General features: G+C 44.4%; 1 protein-coding gene across 9 annotated transcripts in view; it reads right to left on the bottom strand.

Annotated features, from left to right (window-relative positions):
* SETBP1 (SET binding protein 1) overlaps nt 1-26,150 on the bottom strand; it is a 364,368-nt gene that overhangs the window by 335,217 nt on the left and 3,001 nt on the right. For 8 of the 9 annotated variants that reach the window (XR_009047900.1, XR_009047901.1, XR_009047902.1 and 5 more), the window contains exon 2: nt 6,839-7,496. Coding sequence is in view for 6 of the 9 variants with exons in the window: in XM_057698086.1 (XP_057554069.1) it covers nt 6,839-7,324 (486 nt within the window). In the remaining 3 variants the exon portion in view is untranslated. Of the gene's footprint in view, nt 1-6,838; nt 7,497-15,933; nt 16,274-26,150 lie in introns of those variants that run through there. The other variant, XM_057698088.1, reaches the window with a different exon arrangement.

Raw genomic sequence — 26,150 nt, 5'->3', positions numbered from 1 at the left:
CTGCAGGTTACTGTGTGCCTAGCTGTGCCTGTACTGAGGAAGGTCTGTGGGTGACCTGGAAGAGAGAGAAGCAGAAGAGGAATACAAGTGATGCACACTAAGTGAGGTGCTGTGCTAAGCACACCAGGCACTTTCATTCCCACAAGACACCAGCAAGGAGGTGCTGCTATTATCCCTGGTTTTCAAACAGTTAGGAAACAGTTTCAAAGGGTTAAGTAACTTGCTTAAGGTTACAGGGAGTCAAGGAATCAGGAATCTGGAATCAGGGGATCTGAGTTCAAACCCACTCTCAGGACAGGCACTCTTTCTAACAGATCCCTTATCTCTTACCTGAGCCATTCGGGGAATGACTGACTCTCCATCAGCACAGAACACAGTTTACCTGCTTCTCCTCTGACAGGTTTATCTTCAGCGGCATGGAGTTCACCAAGGAATGTTCCTTGTTGAAGTCCAAAGTGAAACTAAGTACCAAAAGGAAAAGAGCCCGCAGGTGCTTAAAACCCCCAGAGAGCCCCAGACATAGGAGGAAAACAAGAAGCACACAAGGAGGGAAGAGGGGAACCAAACATTCCCAGAATATCCTCATGGAATGCAAGTTTGATAAGTCTCACCACTTTTTAAGCTCAACTCTGACATTTGCTCCCATGATTTTAGGCCTTTTGACACTGGGGCAAAAAGGAAACAATCTGATGACAGAACAGTGGGTCCAAAAGAGAGGTCAAAATTTTTGTTTCTGTAGTAACTAATTTTCTTAAAGAGAAAGCCTTGCTTCATCTAACAGAATGACTCTTAAAGTTTCCAGTTTGGGGAAGAGAAATAAGACTTCAGAGGTCAAAAGCTTTTTTTTTTTTTTTTTTTTTTTTTTTTTTTTTAACATGCAAAAACTAAAATCCAGGAAGTTAAAGCATTCTTACTGAAGCTGTTAATAACAGAGGCAGAGCTGATGCCCAGGGCTCCTGTCTCCAGGTCAATGTTCTTTCCTGAACCAGCTCCAGATGTCAAACGTTACCTGTTGCCCTGTAGATACAATTCCTTTGTGGAAAAGGTTATTAGCTATAAACTAACTATAGAAAAACCTATCAGGAAACAAAATTTTCAGGCACTCTGATGAATAAATAGGAATGTGCTGCTTTAAAAAATCTATAGAGAGAAAATATAAAATTAAACAAGAGGGGAAATTCAGCTTCTTGTGAAGAAACCCTGGCCAGACCTGCTCTCCCAGCCAGGTTGAGGGTGTTGTGGGGGAAGAAGCTCATACTTCCAGGAGTTCAAAGCACCACATTCACATGCCTTGAGGAAGGGAGGGCAAGCCCGCATCCAAGCAATGCACCTCGGAGTGACCAAAGAAGATGCTGGGCAAATGATGGTGAAGGAGGGACACCTGAACCCTAAGGAGGGTGGCAGGCCCTCTGTTGGATGCGCAAGACCACCCATGAGAGTGGAGGAGGAGATAGTGATGGGTGCAGCACCAAAGGTCCAGCAATCTGAACCACCTTTCATCCCCTGCCCAACACGCCTCCTGCAGCCTCTCCAAACTGCTACAACCATAGAGGGTCAAGCAAGAAATGTGCTTCTCAGCAGTCTACAGGGGGAATGGAGAACCTTGGTGCAGCCCTCTTTACTGACAACTGCACTACCAAGGCTCTCCTTTTACACGTCTCTGCCCTATATCACTTTCATCATGTTCCCTGGCCCCTCAACCCTTCCCTTCCCCAATTCAAACCCTGCTGAGCACTCCCATTACTTACAGAATTAAATGCAAACTCATTTATTTATTTGATATTCATCATTCTCTGCAATCTGACGCCAGACCAGCTTTCTTCCTATCTACATCACCTAAAAAGCCTTTTCTCTCTCCATACTTTGTGTGTTTGACACGTGGAAGGTGCTATTTGAAGTATGAGTAAATGAATTTGTGACCTATTAGATTTCACAAGGGATGGTTATGAGTGATCAAAGGAGAATACAGGGTCTTTCCATACACAAATGATGATGTTCTATGTGGGGTTACTAAGAAGGAATCCTGAATATGTTCCTAGGACCATGGCAGGCCCTGAGGAATACAAGGTTGAAGTCTCTGCTGCTAGAGAAAATAGGTTCTCCTGATGAAGATGGGGGAAGGGGAACATTAAGTCCAAAGAAACAAAATAGAAGCAAATAACAATCCATAAGCACAATAAAAGAAAAAAATAAGACTTCAACTCATGAGGCTTTGAAACACTTGGAGTTAAAGAATGTGCCAGGTTACGATCCTGCCACCCTCACCAACGTGGGACAGTGGGAGAGAAATGCCCTCGTGCTGGAGCCTCACCTTCCAGTAGCCCTCTCCAGTGTGGGCACCTGGGGCCTGGACTCCAGCATTGGCAGAACAGTCTTGAAGAGCTGACTGCAAAGGCCAACCCTGCTCTTGCTTATCTGAAGCCACTGAGCCTCAATTTCCTCATCTGTAAATCAATGCCATCTGTCTGAGAGGACTGTTATAAGGACTAATAAAGAAAGTGAATACAGAAAAAAGAGCTAGCCAAGAGTCTGCCACATGGCTCAATAAGTTGGAACTATGACTACGACGTGTGCTCTGTCAATTACCCATATTTTCCTAAAATCTTACGTTGGGTTACATCATGTGGAAATTACCATCTCTATTTGGCAGATGAGGAAACCAGGGCTTCAGCAAGGTTATACTCCAGAGTCACAAAGCCAGTTGGTGCTGATAACCACACCACATTTTCTACCCTGGGTCACTGTACAATGCTTTTCTCAGAACTTCCTCTCCTTCTCACGCCGTTGAACCTGGTGCATGTCGTGACTCCCACAGAAAGTCCTCAGAAAGAGAAGAGCTGCTAAGCTCTGCCCAGCTGAGAGCCTCTTAAAAACCTGTCACTACTGGAACATTTTAAGTTCACACGTTATACCTGAACTTGCTTCTAGAGACTCATTGTCATGTTCTCTGCTGCTTTCATTGAGTGACCTAGAAGGGAAGTAAAGGAAGCTTAAGTTACACCACTTACCTGAATCAGTCTACGATGCAGCAACATGGGTGCTGTGATAAAGAACAAGGTGTGTCTATGGGATCCATCTGCAACACAGGACCTGCCCAAAGGGCAATTCTGAGGCCCTTAAGTATGTTCTGAGCTCCCTTTTCAGCCTCCACTTCTCACCAAATGCTGCTCTGACACTTCACATAAGTCAACTCATGATAAACCCTCTTCCAGACAGCATCCCAAGTGCCATCCTAAGTTTACACGAAAAGGAGGTGACCTGTCCACTGGTTAGAAGAGTCCATGCATCCTTGAGCCAATGAAGTAGTATTTTCATGGGTCCTTCCAAACATCCTACTACTGAAGTGGCCATGTTACCTGAAAATCTGTAACAACTCTCCAGTTTGGAGGATTGGGCCTAGGTTTGAAATTTGGAATAAAGCTCTTTGAGGATATCACCCATACATCTCCTCACCCCACAAGAGTAGAACACGTACTGATAGAAACAGCAGAGAACTAGCTGTGATATGTAAGGAATGCCATAATTACCCTACAGAACGTTCTTTTTACAAAAAACAATGAAAAAGCAATTCATTCGGGATCCAATATAAGCTGTCTTTGCTTAAGGCTGTCAAAGAATGACCTGAACAAAATTGATTGGTCTTCAAAAGTAAAACAAACAAAAACAAAAAACAACAACCAAAAAAGCACATAATGATTAACACTCATTTTTCCCCAGCCTCCAAGTTTGGAGGCGGAATCATTCAAAACAAAATGAAATAAAACAAAATCCTTGTTATCCTAAAACTCACTGTCCTTCCCCTAAGTCAAGGGTCAACAAGTGTTTTTGGTAAGAACCAGATAGCAGATAGTTTAAGCTCTGAGGGCCATACACTCTCTGTCACAACTACTCAGCTCTGCTGTCGAAGTGCAAAAGCAGCCACAGCCGAAATGTAAATAAACAGATATGGCTCCATTCCAATAAAACTGTATTTATGGACATTGAAATCTGAATTTCATATAATTTTCCCATCTTACAAAATATTATTCTCCTTTTGATTTTTTTCCAAGCATTCTTTGTTTGTGGGCTGTACAAAAATAGGCAGGGGGCTGAATTTTGCCCATGGACTACAGTTTGCAACCCTGCTCTAAGTCAGCATATGTGATCAGGTAACACCCAAGTAGCCATCTCCACCTGCTCAAGACCAGCTCAACAGAGCCTTTTTCCAAGCTCTTAGCAAAGGACCTGAGTCCCAGGGGCTACTCCATGCACACTTCTTCAGTGAGCAACTTTCATCATCTGGATAAAAGATTCAGAAGACTAGATTTTAGAGTAAGACACTGATCTGATGCTTACAAAATGCCATCCTCATCCTTTTCCCTATCCCAAATTACTGATCATGTACTTCCCATTCATACAAAGAAATAAATTTGCAAGCTCAATTCACTGAACTTTTCTGTACAAATGGTAGGCAAGGTCTCCACCTCTCCACCTCAGCTCCAGCTTTTGCTTACTCCTTGTTTGCAAAACAACAGGAACTTGAAGAGTAATAAAGTTAACATGCTAATCCAATAGAGATCAGAGGACTTCCTATCATCTATCAAATGATTAAGACCCAGTACTGATAACTTTATTCGTTCATCTCTGGAAAGCATCAGCTCTAGGCATAATGTAGGAAGGATAAAGAAGTACAATATGAAGCAAGCTTCTAACAATTTAAAATTTTCATAGATATTCCCATTATAGTGCCAGCATAACACAGCACTGTAAATTGAATTTCAGCCCTTCCCTCTCCTTTCCTCCCCCCCTCCAATTGCTCAGGTTTAGAAATGCATACTTGGTAAGTCACATATTCAAAGAAGCAATTTCATCTCTCTTGACAATAAAGCACAAAAGAGCATCCAACTTTTTGGGTAAGAATGACCAGCCTGAGAACTTCAGATATGAGAGTGGAGGTCCATTGCACATTTCAGCTTTGAAATCATCCCTACGTCACAAATTCCAAAGTTTTATTTTGGGGCATTCCAATAGGCAGAAGCCTATATTTGGGAACAATCTTATGGCCTTAGTACTGATAAGGACAACTTACTCTCCTTCTAGGACAGTGAATTTAGGTTTGCACACCCAAAATTGTGGGCTGCTGCTCAAATTCTGGTGGTGATGGGGATGAAGGGAAAACAGTAACCACAGTTTTCAAGACTGCTCACCCACACAGAAATCGAACAACACTCTTTGTGCCATCTCAGTTACCAGAGACAAAGATATTAATTTTCAAAGCTGAAGAGACCCAACTCCAAAGTGAAGCCTAACTTTCTAAGCAGAGCCTGCTTGCACTTCTTTGCATTTGCTTGCAAAAATCTCAAGTTTCCACATGCATCTAGATAATCTTTGGTTTTATGACAGAGAACTCAGAAAGTATAACAAAGTTGTAAATGGGGAGGGGAGAGGGGAAAGCACTACTTCTATGCTATGTAAAAACATGCCAATTTCTAAAGATTCCTTTGTATTCCAAATGTTAAAGTAAGACGGTCAACTGCCCTGGCTTGCCGAGGACCGAAGGGGGTCCTGGATGCAGGGCTTTCTGTTTAAAAACCAGGATAGTCTGAGCAAAGTGGGAGGTGTTGGTTACCCAGAAAAGCATCTTCTAGTCCAAGTTTGTGGAGATTAACTGCAACAAATCAGCCCAAACACCTAGCTTAAGGAAGGGCACAAGCCCTACACTAAAGAAGCAACATGATTCTCAGCAGCTTTATTGAAAATGACTACCTCAAGGTTCAAAAACCACTGGCAACAGAAACACTACAGATTATCTCTGGGCTATAAAGGATAGAGGTTCATTCATGTGGGCCATTTTACCTTCCATCACGTCCAGAGTCCACATAAATAAGATGTGGGGAAGAGAGTTACAAAGACACTGGTTAACACCTACTACCTAGAACCCCAAAACTCTGTCAACAAGAGTGCTCCTCTCAGAGTTGTTCATAAGACCCCAAAGATCCTTGGAAACAAAAACTTTCTAGACTAGGGCAGCCCTCTGCTAGCACAGCTGAATGCCACACCCCTCCCAGGAAGGGAAGTCTCTGTAACCTTCTGTGACACAAAATAAATACAATAAAACCTGGATCCATACATTCCCAACCAAAGGACATCACTAATCACCTAGAGGGCTACTTTCCACACCCATGTTGACTTGTATGAGGAAAATGACCACGTACCAAGTTCATTCAACACTCAATCTTAAAAGACTATAATCTGTTAGACAAAGCTTCAGGTCAGTCCCCTGCCCCTTCCCTTCCTCCAGCTGCAGCTCTAAAGCTCACCACTGGCTTCCAGGATAATGATCTCGGTCAGCCCTAGAAGAGCCTCATTTACTACAAAGACTGGGCTTCTTCAGTCAAGTAAGTGACTCGTCTATTTTAGAAAGGTTTACAGCAGCGATTGAAACCAAAAGGAGGTTATAACAGTTCTTGACTGTTCTGATTGACCAAAATTTAAAACATCCTACCTTGACTATGAGAACAGATGCAAATATTAAAGCAAAGAAAACAAAAAACACCCTCAAATTGTGTTACAGCTTAGCCAGATATGACCCAACCAATTGGCTGCTACACAATAAATAAGAACTTCCAGGATTATAATTCTAGTAGTTTTTTTTGTTTTGTTTTGTTTTCCATTGGTAGAAGCCATAAAATAAATCGAATACTACACCAAGATATCAGAGACATTTCTTCTGCAAGCCCTAAGTATTCCATCAAGGAGATCAGAAATTTATAAATAAATAATTAGCAAATAGACCCTTAAAAGTTGAGGATAAAATGGCAAAAACAAATAAAAAAACCTAGTCAACAGGGATCCCTACCTTCTTTTTGGAGTGGCTTCTTTCCTCCTCCTTTGTGGCTTTGCTATTTTTCCCAGCACGGGACACCTTCTGGTCCCCAGACTGCTTGATGGTGATCTTGATCTCAGGTGGGCATATATAGTTCTCCAGATTCTTTGGGGGTTTCTTAGCTCGCTTTGTGGTCTGAATCTTCAGCTTCAGACTCCCCTCTGTGAAGTTTGCCTCCTTGATAGAAAACTCCTGTTCCTCCAGACCATCTCCTGCCACCCATTTCTCACTGTCTGCATTGGAGTTGGAATCCACATCCCGTCCTGAGCCCAATTCATCCTCCTCCTCTGGCTCCATGCGTTCTCCGCCTACTGGGATCCCCTTCCCAGTCTCCGGAGCAGAGAGCAAAGGCTCCCCTGCACAGCCAGGAGCAGTCGAGGGTTTGGCTGAGGAGACCGGCAGGAATTCCGACTCGCTCCCCCTTTGCCGGGAGCTGCTTAAGACGTCCCTGGACTCCATGACAATCCTACAGTCTCCAAGAGTTCTCAGGAGGGGGATGGGGAAAAGGGAAAAGGGAAAAGTGAGAAGAGAGGGCACCCAAAATTCCAAGGAGAAAGTGGTCTGGCTGCTGGGTTCAGAGTCCCAGGGATGGAGACACGGTGAGGTTGTTCAGAAGAGATCAGATCTGCAACTGAGAAGCAGAGAGATAATTAGCCCTGGAAGGAAGGAAAATAACTTCAAAGGTAATTCAAACTAAGTTCCAGAAGCCCCATCCCACTTATCTACGGCATCAGAAGAAAATGACTGGAAAGAAATCAAACCAGAAAGTGCACATCCTCAAATTGTATTATATTGGAGCACAGGGGGAAACACACACAGCCTTTCACTGAATCGTTATTAATTTTTATGGTTGTGGGCCCAAGAATAAAGATAAGAGAGGTGAGTCCTCCAGTCTAGTAACAAGCTAGATGCTTCTTACACTAAAGCCACAGCTGGCTGAGTCAACATCAAAGCCAACCGTGACGAAAGGAAGTCTAAGTGTTGATGCTCAGGTCTGGCTGGTTTCTTGCACGACTTCCCTATCACACGTGAAGAACAGTCTGCAAAGCTGAACATAACCCTGGGCTGCCTGGGCCAAGCTCTCCATCCCCTCAGAAGAAGAACTTCTGGACCATTCTTTATCATCTTTCATTATGAATTATTTTAATCCTGAACAAGTCTTCTCTTTATTTCTTAAAACAAACAAATACAAAGCTTAGGTGAAGGCTTGTAAAAGGAAAACAAGAAGAGTTCAGTGAGAAATTACTTCTAATGCTGTGATTAACGCAAAACAAATGCTAAAAATGTTTCTGACACAAAAGTTATTTAATCATTATCAATCATTTAGATAAAAACAGCCACCAGAGACAGTTTTAATTCCCTTCCTAGACCTTAAAGAAAGTGGCACTATGTCTACATGACAACAAAAAAGACAAAGGGAAAGAGGAAGCATTTCACAGGCCTTTGGAAGTGTCGGGAATTCCCCCAGGATTTTTTATTCTGCCTTCCTCCTCTCCAAACCATCACAGCATCAGCTAAACTATTCTTCACCCTCATTTACTCCATATCCCATTATTCCCAATTTCATAATCATCATTTTTAAAGCTCAAAAGAAAGCCCAAATGCTTGTTCTCAAGAGAAAACCTCAAGCCCTGGGGCTGCCCTGAATTTCAAGACATCATCTCCTCCTACCCCTGGCTGTAGATAAGATTACATCCAAGCCTTCACAAATGGCTGGACACTCAGCAGAAGACATTACAGCATACCTTAGGCTGCTACCTTTGAGCCCATCAATTTAAGGAACTGACCAGCCAGTGTGCCCACCAGAAAATTCCAAAAGTGCCTGCTAACATACGTTCAGAACAGCCAAGAACTGGAAACCAAGCAGGTACTTCCTCCCTCTGGAATCAGTACATTTTCAGCTGATGCCCTGTGAGGAAGCCAGCCAGCAAGGCAGCAGGACTTCAACATGGATCCTGCTCCCCAGAGAAGCTCAGGAACATAGTTGGCTCCTGGAAACTGCTCAGCCCCACAGAAAGACATGTTTACAACTGCTTTCACTTAGGGGAAAACCCAATGAATGCAGCACTTCTGCAAGAGAAGCGGCTGCCTGGTGAGTGCATGAGCGTCTTCCCCAAAACTGTCAAGCAAACACTGAACTGCCACCTGTGCCCCATGCCACAAAAGGGACGAAGTCCCCACTTAGGAGCAGAGGAGGGCAGTGAGACCAGATGACACTTTATGTTTCCTTTACTTGTGAGATTCTTGTCTCATCTAGACTGATCTGCCTACCTGCCCAAAACTTTCTATAATTTTTAAAGAGTCAGATTCAAGTTAACATTCATTGAGGCCTCTCCTACTAATGCCAGGTAACACACTGCTGTTGGAGGCATCAGGTTGCCTGAGAACTGGTCCCCGTTTACCCCTACTAAGCAAAAGGTCAGTAGGTCTTTCTCATTTTGTGCCCCGGAGCCATACAAATTGGCAGCCTTGTGTCCTACAGCAGCATTGTTCAGTGGTTTACTCCCCCTGGCAGGCATCTGCAGTGTTACATTTTAATTTCCTGGTACCTACCTATAAAGTGTCCTTTGGTCAGAGCAAAAGCTGAGGCATATTCTCCATAAAAAGTTCCTAAACTAAATCTATTTGGACTTTTGAGCCAGAGTAGGTCAACAGCTATTGCAGGTTCTGTGATGAGAGAAAAGAAGGTAAAATCTAAACTTTAGAGGAATAGATAGGAGTCTGAAATGAATAAATTATCAATATTGAGAAAGTATCTTCCATTTAAAAAATGATTCACTTCAGATTTTCTTATATTCAGTAGTATAAATCATTAACTAATTAACATAGAAGACAAAGTTCCAAAACTGAAAACTCAAATAGGAAGAGATCCACAAGAAATGAAAAGTCAACAATTTTTTTTTTCAGTTCTCCTCAAGTCAAGACCCTAAGACATGATTAAAATACAATCTCTTTCCTGGAGGAGGTTACACTCTTGAGGAGAGCTGTGAAAAACAAAAGAGACAAGATTTTTATATGTCCTATAATAAAGGATGGAAACAAAGGGAAGAGAAAGGGTTTTCCACGTGGGCAAGGTGTAGACAGATAGATAGGAAACTACATAGGAAGCCCTCAAGAGGCCATGGGATATGGCTTTGACCTTGAGGTCAATAAGTAGAGTGGGAAGAAGGAAGGCATGGCAGACAGAAGGACCAGCATGAGGCAAGGCCTGGGCAGGAGCACACAAAGTTATGTTCAGGAAAGAGAAAGCTGAGGTTTGGCTAGGAGGTGTGTTACAATGTGGGGACCGGTGAGAGGTATAGCTGGAGATAAAAGGTTACAGTCACATCGTGGACATCCTTGAATGGCACACTAATGAGCTGGATTTTATCTTACAGGTAATGGGAAGCCATTTAAGTAGGGGATGTCAGTAGGGAAGGGATATTATTAAAGCTATGCTTTAGAAAGATAATTCTGGCATGTGGTATGAGGGGTGAATTAAGGGAACCTGATATTAGAGGCAGGGGGACCATAAAGAGGCTCAGCTGAAATTCAATGCTTGTTGCATGAGGACCAAACCAGGGCAGCGTGAGTATTACATGATTAAAACCTAGAGATATAACAGTACTGCAGTTTCACATAATCCCATCCAGGAACACATCAATTCAAGACTTTCCATACTGGTCTACCTTAAGAATTCATTCTTAGGGCTCATTGGCCAACAAGTTGCTTATTCAAGTCAAACCAGTCTCCACAGCGGCATTATACACACAGAGTTCTTTCTACCTTGATCTTTTTGTAGAATCTTTTCTCATATCCTCTTCCAACCATCCAGGCAATGCCTGGCATACAACTGGTGTTCTCCAATGTTTGTTGATGAAGGAATGAGTGAACAAATAAACAAACAGATCACAAGCCTTCCTACATTTCAAGGTCATGCCCAAGTCTTCACTTCTCCATGGCAACATATTGCAAACTCTGGACCACAGCACTCACTCCCTGGCCTGACTTAACACTGCTTGCAGCTGTAGAGCTTGCCACTAAATACTAGTCATACATTGTCTTCTCATTGTTTTCAGGACACAAATCTTATTTTCCTTATTCTACTGCAATTCAGTTTCAAGTTGAGACCGACTGCGGCTGTACAACACTTAATTTGCTTCAGCACCCAGTGCAGGATGGGGCACATGAAGAACTTCATGGAGTTCTTTCTGAATGAAAATGAATTAACCCCTGACAGCTCATCAAACTCCCGTGGTTCAAACTACTCTGACTGTAGCTCTACCCAGGAAGGCAGCCCCTGTGCAATTCACTGTCTACGCCCCTCATGGCCACATGCAAGAGAGACACTTTCAAAAGTAAAGAGCAAAGCAACATAACCCGTCTGTTTACTTCACCAGCACACAAAGCTATTGTTCCCCTTTTGCCTTCTCCCAGCACATACCTGCCACCCCAAATTCACAGTTCCATTTTTTGGTGCATCCCAGAGACCACTGCGAGTCCTCTTGGGGCACCACTGCCAACGTGCCCTGTGAGCAAGCGCTCACTCACACACTCAGAGGAGGGTGAAAACAAGAGCAAGGTGAAAACGGTTTGCCTTGTCACATTCCAGCAGCCAGTGACTCCTCCAGAGGGGGCAGCACACAATGGACACTCTGTGCTGGCCCAGGCCTCCAGGCCAACAGAAGTTAACCCTTCTGTGGCTGTTTGCAGCACTTGGAGTGAGAGGAGTGCTATAGGAACAATAACACTTGCTTTAGGAAATGACCACTTAGCAGGTCCCAGGGGAATAGAGGGGCGAGGAGAGGGGCAGTGGCGTGCTTGGGAAAAAACACTGGGAGAGCTGTCCAGAGACTAGGCCTGCCTTTCACCGACCGTGAGATGCTAGACAAGTCACTCCGAGTCCCTTACTCCATACTTATCTCAGCAATGAACTGAGCAGGATCAAGGTCTCTTCCATACTCAAGACTGTGATTATACCCTGCACAGCCATAGACCTATGGGACACTCCAAAGTGGGTAGTGTGAGAATTATCTGTCTGAGGGCCCAGGGGAATCCTGCTTGGCTCCATGTGTTTCATGACCCAAGTGAGTCCCAGGGAGTTAAGTACATCCTCTCTCCTCCATGATCTGCAAAATGGAAGAATTTTTCCTAGTCTAGAATACATTCTCTACCTGCAGCCTTGAGGGAACTCTTACTAATCCAGACACTTGATGGAAATGCAAGTTCTCAAGCCCTACCTATGGCTCCAGCGGTGCAGCCCAGCACTCTGGCTGGCACCAAGCCCTCCAGACAGTTCTGATGGGCTTAGGCTTTGCCTGGCCTATGTGTTTAGCCCCATCAACTGACTTGACCAAAGATCAGCCTACTACTCTATGTTTAAAAGGAATTCTCCCTTACAGTTTTACTTTTAGTCTCTTAAGAACAGGCATCAGTGGCATTTTATTCATCTCTGCAATCCCAATGCCTAGCACCCTGCCCAATGCATAATGGGCACTCAAGAAATGTTGATGGACTGAATAAATAAACACACCACCTCGGGCTGGGCTTCCCAGCACAATCCACCTCTCCCATCTGCTTTGCTTCCAGGGCACATTCAGGCCATCATTGCCCCGACCTCTGCTTTCCAAAGTGTCAACATGGTGGAACTGATACAGCCATTGGCACGTACAACAGAAGTCAAAAGATGTGGATTCTGGACCTAGTTCTGCCACTTCAGAGCCCGCATAAGCCCTCTTTCAGCCTCGGTATCTCATCAATAAAATGGGGAAAAAAATGTCTTCCTGATCTTCCTCATTAGGTTATAGTTTTTAATCTCTTTTTTTCTAATGGAACTACATGTTTCTTATAAAGTCTTTTTAATAGCACACGCACCTCATAAGGTCTTAAAGGCAAATAATGACAAATAGAGCAGGAGTTTGCTGCCTCATTCCTGACCTTTCCCAAACTCCCCCAGAACTCCTCATCCTCAGCCCTACCTCAGCTGCTTACCCTGCAGATCCCATAAGGCTGGACACTTCTTACATCTTTACATGTAGAAGACAGTGAGCTGCCTATACAATCCCCAGGTCAGGACCTTCTCCCCTCAAAACTTGCAGAATGCCTTTTAGCATTTGAAGTAACAGAAGAGAACATAGAAGCCAGCCTGGTTTTGTTTCCTTTGTAGGCAACTTGTTTTATGCTGTTCTAATTGAAGATTTTTTTTTTCATTGTAATAGAATTTTATTAATGACAAAATGAATAGTGTGGATCTCATTTCTTTTATTTTTTCCTGGAACACAGTGAGCCTTTTGGATGTGCAGTGCAGGTTATTTCTAGTTCAGAGTCATTCCCTTCAATTATTCCTTTAGTTATCTCTTCTATTCAGTGATTCTGGCTTCTGTTTTTTTCCTGTAACCTCAGTTTAGAACTCTCATCTCTGGTCTCCATTTCTCTCATTTTCTCTCTCACTGTGTTTTGCATTGTGGGAGGGCATTCCCTAATCTAAGGTCCATAACACCAGTTTAATTCTGTCTTTCATCCTCCCTTTGCCTTTATTGACTTCACTGTGAATGTTTAATTTCGCAATTGCACATTTTGTATCCCTGCGATCTTTCTTACTTTATTCATTCTTCTTTCTGTTAATTCTGATGCTTTTTCATCTCAGCATGCTCTCTCCTTGTTACTTTATGCTCCTTTTCCACTGGGGGTCATGCTTCCTCCTGTTGCAGATGTCTGGTAGCTATCTAAAATTCTTATTTTGCTATTGTAGTAAATAATATCACAATACTGTTCTTTTTCCCTTTTCTGAGTGTTTCTCCCCTAAGGTCTTGTGTTTGATTAGTTCTCTTCACTCACGCTCCAATGAGGAAAAAGCCATGCAGCGCAGTCTTGTCTACAGAGAAAGCACTGGACTGGTCTGTTCGTTTGTTTGAATTTATTTATTGGCTGTGTTGGGTCTTCGTTGCTGCACATGGGCTTTCTCTAGTTGCGGTGAGTGGGGGCTACTCTTCACTGTGGTGCGCAGGCTTCTCGTTGAGGTGGCTTCTCTTGCTGTGGAGCACAGGCTCTAGGCATGCAGGCTCCAGTAGCTGCAGCACACAGGCTCAACAGTTGTGGCTCATGGGCTCTAGAGTGCAGGCTCAATACTTGTGGCACACACGGGCTTAGCTGCTCCATCGCATGTGGGATCTTCCTGGAGCAGGGATCGAACCCGTGTCCCCTGCATTGGCAGGCAGATTCTTAACCACTGCACCACCAGAGAAGTCCCCACTGGACTGTTTTTAACGCTACCTTCCATCCATCCTGGAGTCACTCAAGTCCTCCTCTCAGAGCTATTGCTTTTATCGGGGATCTGGTCACCCCAGTCCGTAGGGAACAGTAACAGTGGTGTGCTGGGGCTCATGAGAGGCCACCCACGTGAGTCCCTTCCCAACTCCACGTTCAAGGGTGTCAAGTTGATAGCTTGAAAGTCATCTATGGTAGGAGTGTTTACACCACAAGAATTAGCAAAATTAACAAATCAGGGCTTAGAAAAAATTCTAGAGAACAGGGTGTTACGCATTTACACAACTGATAGCAGACATCTACCTACTACTGGTTGGCGTGACTAAAAGGGGATTCTTCTGTCAGATTCTTTGCAACTCTTAGCAGCTGAAATCCACAATGTACACTGTCACAGAGACTCTTTATATCTACCTCAGAACTTTCCTTGAGGAAACGTCTCTGCTCAGAAGTGAAAAACTCCTCCCAAACCTCCCTTGTCTAGTCTTGCCCATTTGTTCTATGAAAGCTGTAGACTTTGAGAATATGTACAGTGATGTTAGGAAAGAGACGGTCTTCGGCTGTGTTATTAAAGTCGCCCATGCAGTAGATCTGATGACTGCCTATTTTTCTTGTTGACAGAAATTGTGAGTTTCTGATCTTAGGGGGACAAACTGTATAAAAGGATGGAGTGTGAGCCCACCGGACTACAGATAGGTAAGCAACTTAGTATTTTCAACTTAGGCTCATTGGCTATAGTTATAAGAATCCCTTCTCAAATTCTGACAAGAGATTGACCATCTGTCTGACTTTGGCTTTGGGGTGGTTGAGTGTTCACCTTCCTATATGTCTTCTAAGATATTTAGGTGAGGTGTCAGAAGTGGCCTTTTCCTCTTGGGGGGACTTTACATGTGTCTGGGATCCTCTTCTGCCCCCCTGAGTTAATGCCTCTTCATTAGCTAGGCCCAGGTCAAAGGGCACTTCCTGAGCTTCAGAAACCACATCAGGACTCCCTATTTTGGGCCAAAAGCTCTACATAGAGCTTTTCTTTCCTAGCACTTACTATATTTTATAATTAATACTTGGGCCACTCTTGGTTTCAACTCTGCCTCCCCCACTAAACGGGAAGCCCTTGACGGTACTACTGTGTTTATTTAGGTAACCATGGAACCCCCAGGGCTCGGCACATCTCCTGATCCATGGATCCAAATTATTCGCTGTACGAATGCTGAATGAAAGGCTGTGTCAAAGACCTGCTGCAGGGCTTCCTGGTGGTGCAGTGGTTAAGAATCTACCTGCCAATGCAGGGGACACGGGTTCAAGCCCTGGTCCAGGAAGATCCCACATGAAGCGGAGCAACTAAGTCCATGCACCACAACTACTGAGCCTGCGCTCTAGAGCCAGCAAGCCACAACTATTGAGCCTACATGCCGCAACTACTGAAGTCCGTGCACCTAGAGCCCCGCAAAAAGAGAAGCCACTGAAATAAGAATCCCGTGCACTGCAATGAGGAGTAGCCCCTGTTCTCCGCAACTACGTGCAGTAGCAAAGACCCAATGCAGCCAATAAATTTAAAAAGTAATAATAAAATAAAATTAATTAATTAAAAAAAAAACCAGACCTGCCAGGTGCCATTTGATTCAGGTGCCCATGACTCTGAGTGATGTGTGTCTGAAGGTAAAAGCTCCACAAACACTGATAAAGTGATCAAGCAACCCAACTTGTACTAGCTCTCAATCAGCGAGGGCAAAGGCAGCCCTGCAAACAGCTCTCTGACCCTGCAAACACGCCAGTGGTTTCCAGTAGAGAATGAAGATCACACTCAGTGGCTTTTTTATATTACATACCTGTGTGGTACATTCCTGACCACAGTTCAGCTCCTCCAGGCAGCACTTGCTGAGTACTACACCCACCACGTTCCCCAGCAGCATCTCCTGAGCTGCAGCTCCCTCAAGCCCGACTGATTTCCTAAACTTCACATGACTCCCAAATTCCTCTGGCTGGCCCATCCTTTCTTCTTTCGCCACCTGGTTACCTCTACGTCATCCTTCAAGAATTGGGTCAAGTTTCACTTCCTTCATGAAGACTGGCTGGGCCGCCCTTTTCTCCTCCTTTCCTCTTGTGTGTACACATGTATACACACACATATACACACTCACACTCACACTCACCAATGGTCTTGCTCTCATTTCCCTGGGCATTTTGCTATCAAAGCATTTGGCACACTGTACTGCAATGTTAAGGGCTAGGTTTTAAGTGAGTCTCTACCACAATTCAGAAGACAGTGAACACACTCACTAAGTGTCCAACAGCAAGTGCCCAAGCCAAGTTTCCCCTTGAAAAGAGGAATGAAAGAAGCACTGATTTGATGTCACCAGTTTGGATTACTTAACCTCTCTTTTCCACTTAGTAATTGTGTTCTTGGAAATTATATTTTAACTGTTCAAGTTTCATTTGGAAATTGGGTAATAATCCTACCCCAAGGGCTGTTTTGAAAAGTAATTGGAAATCAAATAAGATAGTTATGAAAGATCGTGTTGGGATCACCTTCAAGGGCATTCAAACTTTTGGTAAATTTGATTCACTCCCATAGTCTGTGTCACCCTCACTGGCATTTGGCTAAATGTTGCCTCCTCTTCGCAGATCCCAAGTAAAGCTTGAGGGTTGGGGGTTGGAGAACTTCCTCCATCTCCATTCACAATGGGAAGCATATATAAGTAGTTTAATCTGTACCTACTGACTTGAGTGCTTTGATGCTGTTTGACTATCGCTTTCTTCTTCTACCCAGTTTGTCTTGTGGAAGAAATAAGACTTCGTTCAGACACGAATTCCAGATTCAATTCCCTGCTCTGGAGCTAGGTGGACATAGGCAAGTTCTTTTTTTCTCCTTGGGTCTCCCCATCCTCATCTGTAGAATGGGGTAGGGGATGAGGTGAACTCTGCGGCCCTCCAGCTCTGACCTTCTCAGGTGCTGAGCCTTCTCTCTTCAGCTTGACAACCAGAAGCCCTTCAAAGACAGAGGTGGTACCTGACACCTCTTCATAGGTTTTACTGGTTCTGCAGCTCTGCGTGGCTGAGCCTCACACAAAACTAAGAATCAGTCCCTGTGCTCAGGGATCTCCATGACAAGGAGAGAAAGCAGAATCAAACTTCTGAGACCTGAGGCTGAGAGCACACCGTTAACCAACAGCTCCAGTTCTAGCTGCAAAAACAGTGCCTCCTCTGGGAACCAATAACACAACAAACAGAAAGAGCCTTGGGTCTTGGGCCCCGGGGAAAGGTCTCGATGGCACTGGCTGGGCCAATCCTCAAGTTTACAGGTGGAGCTCTGGTTTTGGCATATTACCTGTTCCCTGCATTTCTCCATGCACTCAAGAAAAGCACATATTTGTAGTGAGACAGGGTTAAATGCAACAAATGGCCTCTACAGGCATCATCAATTTAATCCAGACAACAGCCCTGCGATGCAGAAGACCCATCCTCATTTTAAAGATGTGGAAATGTAAACATAAATATCCAGGGAGGCAAATACTTTGCTCAAGGGCACATGCTACCTGGCTACCCGTGCCAGACCCACAGTCAAATTCAGGCTTATATGATTCCAAAGTCTGTGCTTTTACTTTTAGATCATGATGTCTCTAAAACACAAAGTGATGCCAGCTTTTGGCCAGATGCTCCTAGCTACTTCTATGCATAGGAGCTCTAAAACCAGTTTGCCATCTGACTTGCCACATCACAAATTCCTGGGCATCAGTTTTCTCATTGGCCTCCTAACCTCTTCACAGACTCTTACAAGGAAAAAAAGTAAATAATATATTCAGAATAGCACCTAAATAGGTTAAATAGGTAGGGTTGGCCTGTAAAAAGTAACTGTGATGGTAATATTTCTTGTCCAAGTATATTAAAGAAGAGCCACATGGTAAAGAAAATGACCTAACTTTGTATAGGAAAATAGTATATAATAAGGGCTTTAAGTTTACTCTTTGATTTAACCCTGAGACGTACCCATTTTACAGATTAAAAAAAAATGAAGATATTTGTTGAAATCAGAGAGGTAGTTCTGTCTGACTCTGACTGCCATTTGCTTTCCATTGAACTATAATGCCATCAGTCTTTAAATACCAAGCATTAGTAGTCACTTAAACTCTGATCCTCCACCATACCACGTGTAAACTGGGGATGAAAATGGTAGACTTACCTGAGGGGAACGCAGCTAAACTGAATAATCGAACAGATAATAAATTCCCTAGTCTTTCTTTCAAGGCCCTTTAATTTTGACCCCACTGCCTCTTCAGTCTTAATTCAAATTCCTTGCCTTCTCAACCATCTGATTCAGTAATTGCTTTGCTTATTGTCATTTGAACATAAAGTGTAATCTGACACATACATACTTGTGCTTCTGTCACAAAGGAGATGCTAGGCATACCAGAGAGTAAACAGATACTGGCTCCATTTCCTGTTCTTTATGATATTTCTCCCTCAGCTATTGTGAACTGTCATTTAAATATTGCATTGTTCCTGAAACTTGAATATGTCTATCTCCAACTATGCTTTAAACTCCTGGAAATGAGTACCTGTATCACAGAGCTTTTTTTGTTCCCCAGAGTGGCTGATCCCCATTCCGAATGTTTATATGTAGTTTTATTTTTGTCCTAAAGGTGCCTCTTTTGGACTCCAGACTGAAGAGTTGGTGGCTGACAGGACTAGCAGTGGGCAGGACAGTCAGATGTCAGGATTCTCTCGTGTGAGACATATGTGGAAGTCCTCCAACTGGCACACCATTCTGCTCCTCACACCTACTCTCCTCACGCTCTGAAAACTCCAGCCATGGCTCCCATCTCAACTCAGGGAAGATGAAGCCTTGGCCTGTTCCTCACAGGACCCCGTCCCATCTATTTTACTGACTGACACTCCACAGAGCCCTCGATGACTGTCCTCTGCTGCTGCTCTTCCACTGGTTTTCATGAGCTCCTATGGAGTCTTCCATCAGACTGAGAACAGAGACAACCTCCTCTCCATCTCTTGGGGTCCCCACAGCATCCATCAGAGTCTATTTTACTAATGTTTAAATGTAAATGAGCAGACCAAGTTTGCTGATTCAGAAGGCTGAAAAGTTGATGAGTTTGAATGAAAACCCTGGGTTTCCAACTTAGAGGGCCCTGGGTTTTGTCCTTCCCACTGCTGTCAGGAGACCTCAGACCAGAAAGATGCCTGCTCTGGGTGACCTGTGCCTCGGTATCAGTCAGCTGGACCTCCAGCATCAGGGCCTCCCTCATTCTGCCAGATGCAGTTCATGTTCATGATTCACATTTGTTTCTTTGTGGCAATTCCAAATCCACATTCATACTTTGTCCCATCTCTGCTCCTGTGCCCAAGCTACTATACCCACCAAGAATGTTCCTTTGTTCCACTTCCACCATCAAACCCAAAACCACATTCTCCTGAAGCCTTCCCTGACTGCACTTTATCCCTGATCACCCAAATAGCACAATTCCACTTAGATCATGCTCCCACTTTGGCTGCAGACTGATGCTTTCCATCAGAGCTAAGCCTGTCTCTCCAGATATCCTGTCCGTTCTCCAAGGGCAAAAGCCACGTTTCATACCAGACCTTTCTCGCCCGACAGTGCCAAGAACAATGGCACAAACTGCAATGCTGAGACCTTAATAAACATCTGTGGATCCAAAAACTGTAATCAAGCTCTAGAGTACAAAATAATGAGCAAAGAGAAGGCCCATGGGGCTTTCACATCAAACCATCCTTTCTAGTCACCATTATGAATCAATATTTAAGAAAAAAAAAATCAAAGCTCTCATTGCTCAAATAGCAACAGGTCACAGGCATACCACCCAACAACTGCAAGGGACTTGCCACCCAGATTTCATTATTTTGCTACAAGCACAACAACTGTGCCCCAATTGCCTCTAATGAGAGTTCTCATGCTACTACACCAGATTCATCAAATTCAGCATCTCCAGCATCCACATCTTTCCAGGCCCAAGTTCAAACCCCAAGCAGCTTCTTTCTACTCACAGAACTCTCAGTCTTTGGAGGATAAAAGGAATAAAGAAGAAATTGCTTTTTACCTAGTTAGGCTAATTGAGTTGCTTGTCTTTTTTTTTTTTTTCCTATCCCAAGTCCTAGAATAAAAGTAATTGCAGCACCCCAGTAGCCTGTAGAGCCTCGCTTTCCCTAAATACTCAACCAGTTTGCTGCTAGGTGACTCAGGATGCCTGCTGAACCCAGGTCAAAGCCGAACTTTCCTGATTCCACCTCAACCCTAATCTCAGAGACCTCTGGCTTTGGACAAACTGTGGGCCACTCCCTTTCATCTCAGAATGCATGCAAACCAACTCACTAATTGTCATTGAACACAGGACACAAAAGGGCAGACTCTGCTGTGGGGATTGAGCAGACATCCCAGGAGCACAGGCACAGCCCTAGCCTTCATGCCCAACAGAATCTACACCAGAAAACAATGCCTAGCCCCCTAGATCCATGAGGTCCAAAAATAACCACAGCAGAGATTCCAAATGCCTACTGGGCACAGGAAGCAGTAGCAAAGCCCAGATAGGGAATATAGTCTAGATTTTCCAGAAGCTGTCTTTGTCTGCATCATTGCTGTTGTCTCAACTCAGTCATCTCACTAAAGGAGGGCCAGTTTTCAAAAGATGTAGAGGATCAATCCTTTTCTTCCTTCCACATTATTGGCTATGGTATTTCTTCACACTTAGTTCACCAACCCCTCCTCTCCTTTCCGTGTCCCCAAGTCTGGCTCTTTGGTTCTCACTAGGGAGTTTCTCCTGGTCCCAGTTCCCCTTCTGTAACTCTCAAACACTTAGGAAAGTTCACTAATCCTCGGTGGGAGTGGTGTGGACAGTTGTTGGGGTGTCATTAAACAGGGTTGAGGAGTTCTGAGCTTTAAGAAACCTTTAAAATTCCCGGGACACTTCTACTACAGAGTCACAGAATTTTAGAAGGGGCCCTGTCTCCACAGCAGTCCAAACTCTTTCTCCTTACCATGGCTCAAGTGAAGGAGCAGAAAGGCAGTGTCCTACACCACATGCTGATGAGGTACCAGCCCAGCCTGCAGCCTGCCTCTCGGGAGCCTGTCCCTGGAACTTTCCCCTCTGAGTACATTTCTCTGATCAGTCTTCTTATCCACTGCAGCCAGGTGCACTCTGTCACCAAGGAGTGGGAAGCACTTGGACTTAAGTAACCAAGAAGATTACATGGTTAAGTGCCAAAATGAGAGTGGTGGACAAAAAAAAATGCAATAGGAATTTTCAGAGAAAGTCAAGAGCTGTGTGCACTAGAGTGGTAAGGAGGTTCTAGTAGGTACTTAATAAATATTTTGATGATTGAATGAATGAGTGAATCAGTGACTGACAGGATGTACATGCAGTAAAATATCATTAACTCTTAGGCTTTGAGGGAGAAACTGAGAGTGGGCGATTGCCCCTGAAACATAGCCAAAAATATAAAAAACCACTGACATAGTACTTATTATTCACTTTGTCTAAGAGGTCCTCATTGTGTTGCTTCACCGTACAGAGCTTTAGTGTATCTTAAACAACATTCACTTTTAATACTCTATCTCTGCATAAATTCTGTGATTCATTCATGCAACAGAGGCCATTCATAAGTAGGGCTTTGTGGTGCAAATTTGGCCCCATCCTTCAAGGACTCACAGCCTGGAGAGGTGAGTGACAACAGAGAGCAAAGCCCTGTGAGCCAGATGCCTGGCAAGTGCTTTAGTCCTGAAGTGCTCTGGAGAAGGCGGTGAAGAGCTCAGAGCTGGTAGGGTGTCCTGAGAGGTAGACACTCTGGCTAAAAGGGACCAATAGGGACACCTTCTAGAGAGCAGGCAGTGACACAGAAGAAGCAGAGGTGTGGGGGTGCACAAATGAACAGAGTGCCCAGGGTCAGCGAGGAAGTCAGTCTGATGGGACCAGAGGCCTGTGTGTGCTGCATAAAACGGAGTTCACCTGAGAGCGCTGCAAGGTGCCTGGACAGGCTGTGGGACAGGGTGAGCCAGGAATCGTGGGAAAGAGAAGAGGAGCAATGTGGCAGCGTCAGAGAGCAAACGGACTGTAAAGAACTTCCCTGATTCGAGAGAACTTGCTGGGTTTGCCGGGACAGACACAATCTTGCTATCAGTTCTCTTCTTTAGAGAGGGTACAAATTCTGTCTAAAATGTCATTTCTCGGGCTTCCCTGGTGGCGTAATTATTGGGAATCTGCCTGCCAATGCAGGGGGTACAGGTTCGATCCCTGGGCCAGGAGGATCCCACGTGCCACAGAGCAACTAAGCCCATGTGCCACAACTACTGAGCCTGTGCTGTAGGGCCCGTGAGCCACAGCTGTTGAGCCCACGTGTCACAACTACTGAAACCCGCGTGCCTAGAGCTCATGCTTTGCAGCATGAGAAGCCACTGCAGTGAGAAGCCAGTGCACCATAACAAACAGTAGCTCCCGCTCACTGCAACTACAGAGAGCCCATGCACAGCAACGAAGACCCACTGCAGCCAATAAATAAATAAAATGTCATTTCTCAGCCATTGTGGCTCCCTGATGGAAACTCTCCCCCTCACACTCATCACCCATTACTTCTCCTTTCTGTGTGCCTCCATGTCTTTTTCCTTTTCTCCTTCTCATTCTTAACTCGAAGAGCATTTCCGGAGCACCAGTACATCCTTGAGTCCAAGCTGGATACTATCTGAGACTCGGAGTCTCAGATATATATGCAAAGTAGGCATCCAATATTTCAACTGATTTAAAATACGTATCCTATACACATTTTTTCCCCCTTTGGCCAACTCAAGAGCACAAAACAACTATTCCCTGACTGTCTTAGAACACAAGGGGCCCCTACAGGCATTTCTGGTCATACCAAGAGGTTATTAATATCCAAGCAATGATGACAATAATCCCAGACACCAGTTTCCAGGAGGCAGCATGGAAATCCTCTCAGAGTTCAATTACAGAAATTAGCTGGTATTAGTTAATCCTCAGAACCCCTGTGTAGTAGGCAGGGTAAGAATCTTTTATCCCTATTTTATTGATGAGTTTACTGAGGCTCAAAGAGGTTAAATAACTTTCCTGGGACATTTAGCTGGGAAATAGTAGGGACAGGATCCAAAGCAGATCTTGTCACTTCAGGTGTGATGCTCTTCACACTTTAACAGAGCCATCTGGTCTCACGTGGGCCACCAATTTGTGTCATGTCAGCAAGTCAGCACATCAACGTCCTCATCTTCTGAAAGGGGATAAAATGCTTACCTAGCCTCCCTCCTTAGAAAATTAAGGGGGCAGATGAGGTATAAAAATATTTTTGAAAGGAAAAAAGTGCCACACATATGAAAAGGAGTATGTTTTGATGGGAAAAGATAAGTTAGGTCAGAGAAACATTTGTCCAAGCTGGCAAAGTTCTGAAACTCTTATCTGCTCACCATTCATTCCCTCTCCCCTCCCAGCACTGGGAAAGGTGGGAGCCTCTGTTTGCCTGTAATTATTTCTCATGAATCTGCTGATCACAATTCATCATTAGCTCCTGAGGAGGGGTAGCTGCTTCCTCCCAAGAGATCCTGTGGACTTCAGGGCCACTCGCATTCTCCATTTGACCCTGGCATTTCTTGCTCTGAACTAGACAGGAAGTCAACTGCGGGTTTCTACACCAAAGGCCATTAAAAAAATAATGTTTCCTCAACCTTAGAGGGTACTCTCTAAGGGGGTAAAAAACCAACTCTGAAAGGGAAGCTGCTCTGACCTGACTCTGAGAATTCCAGATGTGAAATGTAAGGGCCACTAAGTTGGACTCAGACATTTAAGGTCAGTTTTTCCCAAAACTTGATATTGCCCCAACCTGGTATTTCTAAGGGGGCATTAAGAATCTAGTAGCAGGCTAAGTGAAAATGGAAATAAATACTTAGAGCCAAACAAGAGTGTAAGTTGGCATCTTTCCCCTGCGTTCATGAAGCAGTACACTCTGTGGGCATCTTGATGTTTACTTTTCCACACTTATCAAGCATTTGGTTGCCCAAAGTGTCTGCAACTCCATGAGGAGTTTGTGAGACGTCAGGGTTTCCTTTAGAAACAACCCTAAATGAAGCTTAAACCTATGGCAATAGGTCTGATGGTTGTGTTCCTTATTTAATCCTAACCCAAAACATTCTGGAAAGCTCACCAGGTTTCATAATATACCACAGGATAGCAATGGAATTGGACCGTTTTGCTCCCATCTTCACAGGAACCCAAGGACCAAGCATAGTGATATGCAGCCAGGACTCTATGAGCCTCCTTTCCTCAGGGAAGTGCTGCCACCCCTCCAGGACAAGAGCAGCCTCCTGTCTTCCCCCCTCCCCCCCAAACAGACTTCTCCCACACAGTGGGTCCCTGAGCAAACTCAGTAACATTATCTCATTTTTTAAGCCACTGCAACTCCTGACAATATTAATGTGTTAATAATAATTTACCCCATTCTTCTGGCAGAAGCAAAACTGAAGCAACTTGAAATGCCATCAGCAAAAAATTATTTAGTTCCCATTCCTGAGCAGTGAAGAAAACAAGGTTTTGTTGGCTAGGTCCACTCTCAATAGCTATCTGGTTTCAATTAAAACTTCAAGTCTCCAAGGGAAAAACTGGCATTCTGGGTGGCTGAGGCCCAGCCAAGTTTCAGTGTCTCTACAAGATTTCAGAAAGGATGTCCCATCCAGCCAGCCACCTCTCATCTTCCTTTTGCATATCATATAGAAGCTTCAGAGGAGAGACTAAAGTACAAATAAAAATAATGACCAGGTTGAAAGAACTCTGCTCTCCTAGAGGTACATTTTCTGTGCCAGAGAAGTATTGATTCCGCTCCTAATGGAATTGAAAGTCAAGATAACAGCAGAAATGGAATCAAGGATCCAGGGGAAAGTGCCTACCTATTTATTTCTTCTTCAGCAACTCCTGCCTCTCCCCACTGACTATTTTCAACTAAATTTTCTACAAATATTCCAAGCACTGTTTTCTCTTTGTCCCCAGCCCTCATTTAGGTCAGGTGATTTACAAAGTAGCTTGCCATGAATAATGCACACACAGGACCAGAAGCCCTTGTGGCACCAAAGGGGCTCCTTGGTTCACTCAGGGATACCCCTAGGCGTCCCCTGTGTGAAGTCCAGAACTAGGCCTGCCAGCAGTGCCTTCCTATGAGAAGTTCTGATGTTAACATACAACAGATCAGATTACACCCCTTCAATGCCTAGACCATTCATGAACATATAAGGCAGTTGATATTTTCTCCCAAGCTGCAAGAGGCCCCCTTCCTAATCACATCATTGCCTCTCAGCCACTTCTCCTTATGTTCACTACAAGCCAGCCCATCCCCCACCTCCAATTTGTTTATTCCAGTGACACATCTATTTTCCCTGCTAAGAGAGACAAGTCTGTTTCCCTCCTCTGGCTCTCCATAGCATTCACTCACCACCTCCTCCCCCCAGCCCTGCTCAGGTTACTGTGGTGGCTAGCAGTTCCCAGAGCCCAACTCTAACACCAATTCAACATCCCAAGACTAAGACTTTTATTTTAATGGGGGAGGGGAGATGGTGTGCAAAGCAGCACTTTCTGAGCACCTGGTCTCCTACCTTCTCAGGCTACGTTGCCTGAAGTTTGCAAATACTCTGTATTTAGCCAAACTCTTCTGATCCCTCCAAAAGTCCTTCTTTGGTATCAGGCAAAGCAATTAAGCACAGAGGAAAATACTGCATCTTCAATTTAACTGAAACTTGGGACTTCCAAGTCAGGGCAAAGGAGATCATGCCTCCCTCCAGGAGTCTTGGGATGGTATACACCAGGGAAAGCAGGAGAAAGGGGAGGGAGTGACCTGGGATTGTAAACTGGCTACATTTTAAAGTGCTACAAACTTTCTCCTCCCTCAGGTGCCCCAGGACAGTTGGCTCCGCCTCCCCATCCCAGCCAGACAACATCCAACTAGGGTGTGTAAGGGTAACTCTCCCAGACCGTCCTGGTCTGGCCCCAGTGTTGCAGATGTGGCCTGAATAGAACAACACCCTTCCTCTTCCATC

The sequence above is a fragment of the Hippopotamus amphibius genome, chromosome 11 (assembly GCF_030028045.1).
Source record: "Hippopotamus amphibius kiboko isolate mHipAmp2 chromosome 11, mHipAmp2.hap2, whole genome shotgun sequence".
Taxonomy (NCBI): domain Eukaryota; kingdom Metazoa; phylum Chordata; class Mammalia; order Artiodactyla; family Hippopotamidae; genus Hippopotamus; species Hippopotamus amphibius.
The sequence above is the reverse complement of the archived record's forward strand: the minus strand, read 5'-3'. Positions and strand labels throughout refer to the sequence as shown.